At 45.5% G+C, this 13,083-nt stretch overlaps 1 protein-coding gene across 1 annotated transcript in view; it reads right to left on the minus strand.

Moving 5' to 3' along the window:
• The window catches only part of MRM3 (mitochondrial rRNA methyltransferase 3), a 49,908-nt gene extending 38,481 nt beyond the window's left edge, over positions 1–11,427 (minus strand). The window contains exon 1 of the mRNA XM_069226373.1: positions 10,850–11,427. Coding sequence (XP_069082474.1) covers positions 10,850–11,343 — 494 coding nt within the window. The 5' untranslated portion in view covers positions 11,344–11,427. The remainder of the gene's footprint in view (positions 1–10,849) is intronic.
• Between the last annotated feature and the right edge of the window lie 1,656 nt (positions 11,428–13,083).

Genomic DNA, 13,083 nt, shown 5'->3' on the forward strand with positions numbered 1-13,083 from the left:
GTGCAGCCTGTGCCCAGACAGTGTTTGCAAGTGTGAAAATGTCAAAATGATGAAATAATATTATCACCAAATGTTCCATATCACACTGCATAATTTGCCTTTTCTTGCTGCATAATGTAGTCAACCCTGCTACATAATTTGACCATCCACTGCGACATAATTCCAGTGGCCCTGAATATACTTTAAATAAACCAATAGGCAGGTGAGTGTCAAATTCTAACAATATCTAGCCTTTTCCCATCTCCATGCCTGATTTATCCTATTCAATCAAACTAACAGACTCGTGTCCTCCAGTCAAATGAACAACTTATATTTCCGTATACTAATCCACCTGTAATCTTTTGGGTTCCAGAGTAGCGTGCTACTGGACAAAAAAATGCTTCAACACCTCGTCAGGGGTAATAAGCGCTACATAAATACAATTATATTCTCCACAATATTACACATGTATGTGCTGTGAAACATGCTGAACCATGTTTGGAGCTAGTCTGAACTTCACGCACCTCAACCAACATTACCCATACAGGACATTCTATATCTAACACCCTCTTAAGCTGTTATGCTGCATTAATTAGACTTCCTCAAAAGTCAAGCATTTATAAAAGGCTGATATTGTTCACTATACTCGCTTTTCCATTGCAGATACAACTTCGCTAAAAATGCATTCGAAAACCAACTTAGACTTGGAAATAACTACAGTTACCATCAACGGGAAACTGCTAAAATTGCCAATACATAAAATATTTTAGGGGACCTTCCCAAGAAGTGGCTTTAATGTACACAAGAACTACAAGTTGATAATACACATTTTATAAAAGCAAAATAATTTTAAAACTATTTCACACCAAATATTGTTGGGTGAAATGTGTGTCTTGGAAGCAGGTTTTACACAGGTAGAGCACTGAATAAATACTCATCATAATTCCAAGAATGCTTTCACCCACTTGTAGATTAACAACATGCATAAGTCTGGTTACAGTTTATCAGTCATGGATTCCAGTAAAACCCACCATGTGGTGTTATTGGTTTTGTAAAGCCTTTGAATGCCTATAAAGTATTCTGGTGCATTCCCCTTAACAGGTACATGAGCTACACTCTGTATTGTTGAACAAGCTGCAAAACACTCAATATGTCTTTGTGAGTTTCAACCTTCTACTAATCAACTCGTAAGACCACAAATAATAGCATATTGCTGATGGGTGTGCAGAAAGGCAACTTAGAATAAAGCAGTGCCAAAGCCCAGAGTATGGTGAAACGTGCAGTTTGAAACTAAATGCAAGAATATTAAAGTAGCCTTAACACCCTTTAAAAAAAGAGCAAAAAAAGAGAAGTATAGGTAAAAAAAAACGTTCAGACACACACAATGACACTGTAAGGTTCTGTAGAAGTTGGTAGTTTTCCAAGGTTTGTAGAACAAACAAAAAATGCAGGGTGAATATTTAAGAGGAATGTCCTAAATAGGAAAAGAATCGTCTTGAAATTATTAAATGGGTGCATAAGTGAGCTTTGTGAACAAAACCTAATCCGTGCTCATGTCCTTTGGTGAAGGCCTTGCATTCTAGAAACGATATAAAAAAAATATAAGGAGTCTGAGTAAGATGATTTAAAGGGATTTCAACATGAGATTATGTTAATACAGGGGGAGGTAATTAGGAATCATGGCTGCTTAACAGCCTTGCGTCTAGGGGAAGCACTTATACCTACATGCTATTACGTCCCCTTCCCAGATGTGACAAACGTTTGATATGCTTACAGAGGTAACTCCAGGCCAAGATGGCGGCCGGAGCGGACCCTTGAGCTAAGAGCTCCACTCTCAGCCCACCAAAATCTGCCATAATCCTGTTCCCTGTGATGCCCTATACTAATCCACGCAATGGGTGAAGACCCCTACACAAGTAGGGCCGCTGCAAGCTTTGCCGGAAAATAACGGCGACCGCGTGGGTTTGACGCGGCCGACCCAAGCGCTGAAGGGGCCTGGGCCGCGGGCCCCATCTGGGTGGTAAGCGTGGATCATCGCTGTGCGCGAACTCACGGAGTCCTTGCCCGCGCTCGCTACCAGGGAGGGCCGGGGAACCGTATGCATCCGGTGCGGAGCTCCCCAAGGCGATACGGCGTTCATGCTGCGTACTACCTGAACTCTCCGGAGCCGGGGGAGCCTGGTCTGCATTGCCCAGAGCGGACGCCACCGTCCCGGCGCCGCCTTCCGGCCCCCCATCTGGGCCGGCTCCCACGGGTCGCAGGCGCCTGAGTTTGGGCCCCCCTGGGGGAGCTGACGGGGGAGTAGTGACCGCGTGTGAGCTCACTGATGCGAAGTCGGCGGCTCGCCCCCAGGTGGAGAGCTGTGGACACACCACCCTCAGAGGGGCAGAGGAGTGGAACGGGCTGGGCAGTGGGGGGGGGGGGAAGAAAGAGGAGAAAGAAGAAGAAGGAGAAAGAAGAAGAAGGAGAAAGAAGAAGAAGGAGAAAGAAGAAGAAGGAGAAAGAAGAAGAAGGAGAAAGAAGAAGAAGGAGAAAGAAGAAGGAGAAGGAGAAGGAGAAGGAGAAGGAGAAGGAGGTCACACGCCATAAACCCAAGTGAAACTACTTCCCCTTACAAAGACTCATAAACCCAGGCTTGAAACAAACAGGATCCCACCTGTCCTCCCAGAGTCCAACATACGGAACTAGGTAAAAGCCACAAAGCGTACACACGTCTGGACAGGAAGCCTAATAACTGCCTCTTTATTATCAGGACATCGCGTTGGATTGGGAAGCTCAACCTGCTACTCCTCAAACATTTGCAGAGTGAAATAAGTAACGTGGAGACGGAACAGAAGATGGTTCAATAGACAGGAGGCTCAACTGGACAATATAAACTTACTCCCACAATTGGTCCAGGATAACTTATCAACTCACCAGGTACGCAGCGTGCATGATACACAGCTTCGAGCTGGCTCGCCAGTACTCAGTTACTAACGGCGGAACGCCTCCAGACCCCACTCACAGGCAAATAAGCCCATACCAAGCATCATAGAGGAACAAGCTCTTTGGAATTTACAAGGTAGCTCGCACAACCTGCAAGGTAGTCCGCACCTACGAAATTAATTGGAGTAAGACACCAGCGTACCCTGCATTCTACAGACCAATTTAACCAACACCAGCCTCAACGAGCAATCCAGCAGTGACCGCTGCCAACAATGGTCAAGCCAAAAAAAACCAAACCGGGGAGCCACAGGGACGGTGGTAACCCGCCCTCTGCAAGCGAATCCAACGCACAAACTGCAACACTTCACCAGGTGAACGAAACACTGCGTACCCATTCTTTGCAATTTGACAAACTCTTACAGGCAATAATGGACACTAAGACCTCATTGGAGGGCAAAATTGACACGGCGGTCATGGAGGTTACACTACTTCGCGCAGACCATCGCAAACTATAAGACAGGGTCAACAACACAGAACTAGCATTAAAAACTGTCCAACCCGAGATCGCAGACATGAGAACTAAAATTCAACAAATGGAAATAGAAATGACGCTACTACAACGCAAGACCAAGGAAGCGGAGGGCCGCTCCAGGCGTAATAACATTAGATTCCTCGGTGTACCAGAACGAAAAGAAACACCCGAGGAAACAACTGAGGAATTCCTAGAGAACTGGCTAAAAAACATAATGGACACACAAGACTCCACTAAAATACCAGTGATAGAAAGAGCGCACAGAATTCCCGGCAGACCTCCGCGGCCAGGCGCTCCACCTCGCCCTCTGATGGCGCGTTTCCTAAATTACAGAGACAGAGACCTTGTACTCCAACATTTTCAAACTACAGTCACAGTCAGCCTGGAGAATAGCAAAGTCACCGCCTCCACAGACTACACAATGGAAGTACAACGTAAAAGAGCATCATACATCAAAATCAAACAAATATTGCGTGAGCACAAAATCACTTACTCACTTAAGTTCCCAGCTCGCCTCTGAATAACAATGGATGAAAAAAACTCTTATGTTCCCAACCCCTGAAGACGCGTGGACATGGTTACATGCTAAGGGCCTAGCCGAACCATCCAACGAGGATACAGCAAAAGAGGAATGGATCACTCCCAGCTCTAAGAAAAAGAAAAGGAAAAGCACCGCAGCGCGTCCAACCAAATCACAAATGGCGGCTGATCAAGCAAAAATCGTGAGTGACACTAGCATATTCACGCGCCTACCACCAGACACTAAAGACGAAATAGATTTAAACGAAAGTGGCTCATTCCGCAGTGGCTCCAGCTCCTCCCTCTCCCAGTTACTGGGTGGCCTTGACCTCACCCTACGCCTGGCGGACGAAATCTAAAGACTCACAGAAGGTGTATGGAAAGAACTCACCAACCCTAGGACAATATGGGCCGCACCCGCTCCCATCCAACATGCAGGAGCGGACACACATGGGCATCCCACAACGTGACCAGACTAGGCGCAGATTTTACGAGTCGCAAGAAACCAAAGTCAGATGACACAAACGCATCCAGGGTTATCGCAGTGGAAAGAAGCATCGCAAGGGTGGGCTGCCAAGTGCCTGGCGCCAGTTAATCCACGTACCCCCCCCACCTGGACGGTACCCGAATGGAACTGAACTGTACAGACTTAAGTTTATGCACCAGTTGTGCCATTCAGTTCAAAGTTGGCCATTGGCCCAAATATCCTTTTATGTTGGTTTCTTCACTTCTTTTTTTCTATCTCTGGGCCTATCCCACCTCCTTAAGGTCGATGTCATCTTGCACGGGGATTGGTATGGGGGGGGGGGGTGAGAAAGACTATGGAGGCGGGCTTCCGCAAGGGGCTCACGGCGGGGATGGCAGACACGGATCGGGGGCTTCTCGAGTAATGTGGATATGCAGTGTTTACATTATAATATACCATGCACAAGGAGTCTATCTATAACATACTAACTTGGAATGTGAAGGTATGGCGGGAACGTACAAACGCAATAGAGTATACACGCACTTAAAACGCCATCACATCCACATAGCCATATTGCAAGAAACGCATCTCACACCAGAAGACATTAAACACGTAGGGAAGAAATGGGCGGGACTAATATATGGATCAGGGACATTAACTTTTGCAAGAGGTGTACTGATTTGGATAGCCCCAGGGGTCCCATACATAGCAGAACACACCACAACGGATAAAGATGGCAGGTTCCTACAAATAGTAGGCTCTCTAGATGGTGAAAAGCTAGTAATTAATGGGATATATGTCCTGAACATCAAACAGGGCGAGTTCCTACGCAACACGATCTCACACTTATCTAACGATTTGACCGCACCCAGCATATAGGGGGGAAGGGGGGGGGGGGGGGGGGGGAGACATGAACTGCATCCCACAAATAGATATGGATAGGTCATACCCCCCACTGGTGGCCGCCCTAGTAAGAAAAAACTCTGAGATGCTACAATCATGGATAGCAGACCGTCGCCTAATAGATGTATGGAGACATCTGCGCCCCCAAGAAAGGGAATGCTCGTACCACTCCCCTGTACACCTGTTACATACCCGTATCGATTTAATACTCAGTTCACAGGACTTAACGCATAGAATCACGAGCGCAGAATACACCGCAAGGGTTATCTCAGACCATAGCCCATTGGTCGTTCACATTAAATGGGGTAGACCGCGTGCTTGTATCCCAACCTGGCGTCTCCAACCAAGATTGCTGCAGGATCCCCCTTTTAGAAAAGATATAGCTACTCATATTGCCTCATATTTTACCCTAAACCATGGGACTACAAGCTCTAGAGCAAATGAATGGGACGCACACAAGGTGGTCCTAAGGGGCACATGTATATCGGTGGCTGTGGGAATACGACAAACACTGATGCTGGAGCTCCATCAGCTAGAGCGGGATGTCAGAACTGCAGAATACAAACAAGCAGAGGACTCCACCGTAGTGACAGATCTTAATAAACTCCGAACAGAATGGTGAAAGGCAGATTGGCGCCTAAGGCAGTATGACTACCGTTATTATCTGGCTCGGGCACACGCAGAAGGTGATAGACCTGGTAGATTGTTGGCATGGTTGCTAAAGAATGAAAGTTGTAATTCCCTGAATTGGGGCAATGCGCCTTGATACGGGGATAATAGTAAACACCCAAGTGGAAATAAATAACGCCTTTAAAGAGTATTACAGCACATTATACAAGGCCCCACCCCCTCCATCAACAGAACAGTTAAACGAGTTCTTCAATGGGATAGAAGTAATTCGCTTAACCCCAGATCAGGTGGAGGATTTAGAAAAAACGATAGATCTGGCGGAGGACAGCTAGCTTTGCAAAAACTAGCGCATGGGAAAGCGCCAGGCAATGACGACATTCCCATAGAGTACTATAGTACATTCTCAGCACAAACACTAACCCCATATCTGGGAATGCTGACTGTGGCCTTGAAACTCGGTCAGCTTCCTGTCACTTTAAGGGAGGCACTGATAGCGGTACTACCCAAGTCAGGCAGAGACCCATTAGATGAACGCTCATATAGACCATTATCGCTGTTAAACACAGACTGTAAGTTGCTTGGTAAAATCCTGGCAAATCGGCTGCTCCCATGGGTGCTGAACCTGGTCCTCCAAGATCAGTCCGGTTTCATACCGGGCCGCAGTACTTTCACCAACATACGGAATCTACTGCGACTAATGGCAAATACCCCAGAGGGCGAATATAGTCAAGTAGCAGTATCATTAGATATTGAAAAAGCGTTCGACACTCTGGGATGGCCCTTCCTTATAGAAACTCTAAACCGCATGGTATTTGGTATGACATACATAAGTTTGGTTAAGATCTTATACTCTAGCCCAACAGCGAGAGTCAAGACAGGCAATATAATATCCAAGAAGTTCCCCACAGAAAGGGGCACCAGACAGGGTTGCCCGCTATCCCTGCTGCTGTTCGCCCTCGCCATTGAACCACTAGCCACCCGGCTACGCTCCTTGGTTCCGGCATGGGGCATCCTGGACGGACACACGCATCACATAGTGTCACTATACGCAGATGACACATTAATATTTTTACGAAATCACTCAGAATCTCTACCTGACTTGCTGGGGTTACTACACCAATTCAGTGTGGTGTCTGGGTTAAAAGTAAATTGGTCAAAATCCTGCCTATTCCCTATGCGACCGGTACCCGAAATACACCATTTGACTTAAAGCCCGGGGGACCTGGAATGGTGCTACACCACTTTTAAATACTTGGGAATAAATGTATATCACAATCTACTGGATCTCAAAGATGGAAACCTGGGCCAAGTGATACGCTCCGTTAGGGGCTCACTATCTTTCTGGTGCTCGCTCCCACTCTCTCCCATGGGTAGAGTTGCTATAGCAAAGATGTTAATACTACCGCGTCTGCTGTACTTCTTCATGGCGCTCCCACTGGTACTCCGCGCTTCTTTTTTTAAATCATTGAACAGCATACTAGTAGACCTAATAGGGGGCAAGGGCCGCCGCCGTGTGGCGCTAATGAAAATATATCAACCACTTACAGCAGGAGGGCTAGGGGCACCAAGATTTGAATTATATTATGCTTCTGCCCAGCTACAATGGGTGTTTAAATGGCTTGGAAATCCCACAAATGCAGAAACGCAGATGATACTCGCGGATCTAGGTCACACTAGTATACTACAATATTTGATGAACCGAGAAGGATCAACACACACACACAAAACATCCTATTAAATATCGCCCACTGGATATGGGGATCCTTCGCACTAGCTGGGGATAAAAAGCCACAATACTCCCCCAAGATCCCACTACTGGCCATGCCAAAAATCGGAAACATAGCAGGAAAGGTAGGCCTGTGTACATGGCCAGAGAGGGGCATACAAACAGTGGGTGATATCTACTGCGAAGGACGCTTCTCAACATACGATGCACTGGCTAATACCCATAATTTGGGGCAGGGAAGCTTCATAGCATATGGTGCACTACGACACTTAGCTCGCTCAACCTGCAATTGTGGGCAAAATGAACCAAAAATTACCCCTATACTACATGATTTGTTAGATAGCGCAACAATCCCATTAATCGTATCCAGAATATATAAAATCCTGACAACGCACACTGAACACGGACAGGAGCAAGCAAAAAACAAGTGGGATCAGCTACTCTCGGAGCCACTCTAGGTGCAAGCATGGAACCAGGCTATGAAAATGATTTATGAAGGGTCACGTAATCCACGATTCCGCTACACCCAGTTCAATTATGTACATCAAGCATATTTGTCACCTCACCGACTAGCACACATGTTCCCCCAAATGCCACAAAGTTGCCCTAGATGCGGCGCCGTAGAAGCTACCTTTTTTCATATGACATGGGAATGTCCACCAATTCAGCACACATGGAATGATATAATAAATTTGTTGTCCGAGTGGACTGATATCCCAATGTCCCTTAACCCCGAGCTATGCCTTCTGGGTACAGGGTCAAGATCTAAAAGGCGGAAGCAGACACACAGGTGCATAGCACTAGCACTAGTGATGTACAGACGCTTGATAGCTATGCATTGGAAAGCACCCAGCGCACCTAGCATACACCAATGGCAAACAGAGTTGTTACGCTGGGCAAATGCAGAAGAACATACATTGCAATCACTTCAGGACATGGGGAACCAGGTCAAGGGTGTCGAGACCTGGAGCTCCTTTGTAACACTTTTAGAAGGCAAAGATGATAAATTACCCCCCTGAATAGACGTCACAAACAAATAACTAACAATCATAGTACATGCTTGGAATGACGACACAATTAGCACACTAGCAAATGCAGGGTGGAAGACACACAGAACGCAAGAACTGTGACCACAGGAGGTAACATCTTGGCAGACGCGTTGTGACACAAGCGCATCTTGTAATATATTAGAGCGCATGGATGGAAGGACATAAATGCACTTCCTATCGGTGCCGGCCCGGGCGTGGAGACCCCGGGCCACAGTCACACTCGCCTCATTGGCTTTGCCCCTCGTGCCTGTATGATTGCTGGACCGCCCATGCATGTCCGGACCGGATATCACTCCAAGAATACATATCATCCCAGCCCAGAGGATGACGAAGGGTCTGCTCGAGCACGGCGAGTGCGCCGCTCTCCTCTTCCTCCCCCCCTCATCCTCTCCTCCCGCACGCTCATTTTGACCTCTCTTGACATCAACTTCTTTTTTTTCCCCCTTCTCATCTTTAGCCTTTTGCATTCTCTTTGTATCCTCTTTGTTTTTTACATATGTTACGAGTTACATAATGATTATTACGAGCATAATGTTCCCAAAACCCTTACCTACCTGACAAATGGTAATTATACTGTTAACCTGTGAAACTAAGAGAGATAAATGTTGATGCATGGAAATAATTGGGCAATTAAGCAAACTTAAAACACTGTAACTTCCTTTTTCGGCATTGTTGATATAATAACAATAAACACATTTAAAAAAAAAAAAAAAAAAAAAAAAAAGGGGAGGTAACTAAATTTTGGTTGCATTACCCAGAGAATGCTAAGAACAAATGTCGGTGGTTCGACATGGACCACAATGTTAAGTTGCTGACAAAAATATGGATACCGCTTGCTGTCTAGAAGATATGAATTTTGCAGATAAGATGTCTCTACTTCTGGTACACCTACCCATGTAGAAACACCCAGACTATTCCGGGAGATGTAACCCTTGTCGGAGTCCTTATCGCATTTTTCACCATAACATTTATGTTAATTGGTGTGATTTTTTTTCTCAGCCTACAGCTATACCAAGAAAGAAAGATCTTACAAGATTCGCTATTTAAAAATATGTGGTCAATACATACTTTTTTTCTAGTAACCTATAAGGGCCAGCGGTGTCGAGTTCACATTTAAGACGCTGGCAGACTTCCTGTAAAAAAAACAAGTACTGCCCACCAACACATGGCTTAGCAACACAGGGTCTCTAAAGCACATAATAACCACTTGCCTGCCTGTTTTATATTCTGACATGACAAGGCAATGAGCTTTTTGGGAGGACGGATGCAGACTGTTAAATGAGAAGAAGAGGTGTTGCACTTGGATTGGAGTCACCATGGTACCCCTTTGGGTCATGTTAGGTTGCTCGTTGATCTAGCAAGAGGTCCCACGCTGGGCTCTGAATGAACAGCACCGTAGTAAATTATAGCAGAAGTCTAGGATAAAGTCAGTATCACATATATATATATATTATGTGACTCTACGACTACTATATTTACTGCCTAGTTATGATAATAAATACCTGCTGATTTCTAGATCAGTCGGATCAAAACATTAGTAAAAATGCTACTAATCTTGCGGAGCAGAAGGTAATTCCAAAGGTTAACTGGTCACCTTTCAATTGCAGATTGACAGAGTCAGGCGTTAAACTGATGCTAATGAGGTGAAAATGTTGCCCACTGTTAACATGTGTAAAAACGATGTCACAAGAGGTTCCACATTTTGCATCACGATTTGCCGTTTCCTGCACACTATCTGGTCTTTCCCCGCTAGATAGCTCAGTAGGCCTGGGTAAAGTACGAGAAAGTCAGGGATAATCAGAAATCTACATATCAGAGGAACTCAAATAACAAAAAAGTGATTACTCATACAGACGCATTACCTCATGTTTAAATTATCATTAACGTTTCTCAGGTTTATATATGCAAGATGATTAGAACAACCAGTAAAAGACCTCGGGATGAACCGGTGTCTTCATGACCCATGGTGGTTTGAGTGTCGGGGGTTTAAAAGAGTGGAAGCGGCTCCAATGGGAAGAATGCAGTCGGGGTTGATGTTGCTCAATGGACATAGTTTGTATAACAAAGTGATACGGTTCAGACTCGTGCGTTAAAAGAATACTTTTAGGAAACAAACTTACGCCAGTCTTCTGTCGTCAGGAAACGCTCTTTCATACCGTAGTCCTTCCAATATCGACTCTGGATCTCGGCTGACCCCAGGTGATGTCGCCGCCCTTGTCCTCTTGTACTGTCCAGAATCCTGACTCCCACCTTCAAAGGTAACAGTCCCAGACTTCTTGTTTCCGTCATGACTCTTCCTTCCTGCGATAGGTTTAAGGGTTTCAGACTCCAAAACACCCTCATGTCCCTGCCTCTCTCTTGTTGAGAAAGATGATCCTGGCCGTAGGTGGTTGCGGGAGTCATTCGCCTCCCGTTGCGGGGCCGGTCTCTGCTTCACACCTGCAAAACCAGGGGTCCCGACAGTCTGCGTGGCGGAGGATTCATCAGTCTTCGAGTATAAGACCTGCACAGGTCGTCTTCGCAGCGCTCTCACCGGCCGTCGGGCTTGCACAGCGCCACCTTTCCAAAGACTTCCCAGCAGTGCCACAGACATGCCCCGCATGAGCGCAGCCATCTTGCTACTTCGGCAGCACCGTCGCTGCGAAGCATCAGACCTAGGCGACGTTTTGCAGAAATCCTGCGCGTAAATGTAACGCCATCTTGGGAAAGGCGGATATTCCGGTTCACGTTGGACATTGGCAGCCATCTTACCATGGTATAGATTCTGGGTCCGTTAGGGAACTGCCACTATATTGCACTGCATCTTTCACAGTAGCGACATGCTTACAATTAGCAAATTGGTAATTCCCCGACAACACACTTCAAAAGGTGTGGGCAACGTGGAGCGTGCACAGAAATGATAAAAGCGTATTTCCCCAGTATTGCATGCGCTATTTTGGCACTCATAGTCCTGTATTTTGGTAGATCCCGATTAGTAGGTTTTTTGGGTTTGTGCTAGTGTCCTGTGCCTTCCAGGTTTTTAGGGCCATCGAAGAAATGACTCGTGACACGTCGGTATTTTAATAGGCGGGACTGGCACCTACCCACGGAGTTTTCTGGTAACGTTATGCGTACATGCCAACATTTTAGAAGAGTAAAGTGGGAGATTTAAAAAATAATAATCGGGAGAACGTACTTCTCCCACTGACTCGTATTGTAGCAGAGACAAGTTCAGACTGGAGGCAGCCAAAACAAAGCTATGTTGACTGCAAAAATCGGGAGTCTCCTGACCTGGGTCTATTGGCATTTGTGCTTCAGTAGATACCAAGCCCAAATCTGTCTGAGTTCAAGCCCAGATTCAACCCACTGCAGACTAATATCAGCCCAAAAACCAGCCCAAGGTTTTAACCCTCAATGTATACCGTCAGGAAACATTCTGACCAATTTTCTATGTTCGGTTCAATATGTGTATAATTGGAGGAGTTTCAATGGGCACCTATGCACTTTTTCAATCATGCCCTAGTTCTATTAATAATTACTGATTGCGAAAATTAGTCCTGTCTGTGATGCTTCAAACTGGCACTTCTGGCACCACAAAGCTAAACCTGAGCCTGGCACTGATGAACTTTACGAGAGCAGGTTATAACCCATCTTAATTGAGCTCAAGTGTGGAAATGCTGAAACTGTTTAAGTAATGTGCCTTCTAAACCTTATATTTAATGGATCTCGCAGTATTAACACCATGCCACACAATGATACACATATAAAGAAACCACCCTGGGGTTAAAGCTATTCCCGCACAACTGGTATGAGAAGCTGGAAGGATCATAACAATATGACAACAGGCCCACTCCTTCTAGTTCAAATGTAGGAGTGCCAGGAAGGAGATAGTCTCTTACTCTAATAAGTCCCAGGACCTACGCTGTTGCCTTTGTGCTGCAGCACAGACTAGACTAAAGCCCCCAATGTTGGAAAGAAGCATGTGGGTTTGTTTGGGGACCAAATGAAAGCAAGGCTTTTGGAGAAGAAAATAAAAATGGCCTTTTCCCATCCTAAATCTAAGTTTGAAACAGGTCCCTAATGGGGCCTATGTTCATATCCTCAAATTTTAAGGCAAAAGCATTGAATTATTTCTCAATAATACATGTCAAAAAACCATAAAGTAATTCATTTCAGCAAAGCAGTTCCTGTTTACATTTTACCTTCATTTTCATTCCATCCTTCATTTCCTAGAAGTATTTCTTTTTTTAGGTGTGTGTAGTTTTATTTTCATGCAGCATGACTCTTGTATAGTGCACACTGTAAACTGAGTCACCTCCAAGTACCTAGGAGATTGTGGATGAGTTTTTATGACGGGACACAACTAAGTCCTGCG

Source organism: Pleurodeles waltl, chromosome 3_1, assembly GCF_031143425.1.
Source record: "Pleurodeles waltl isolate 20211129_DDA chromosome 3_1, aPleWal1.hap1.20221129, whole genome shotgun sequence".
NCBI lineage: Eukaryota > Metazoa > Chordata > Amphibia > Caudata > Salamandridae > Pleurodeles > Pleurodeles waltl.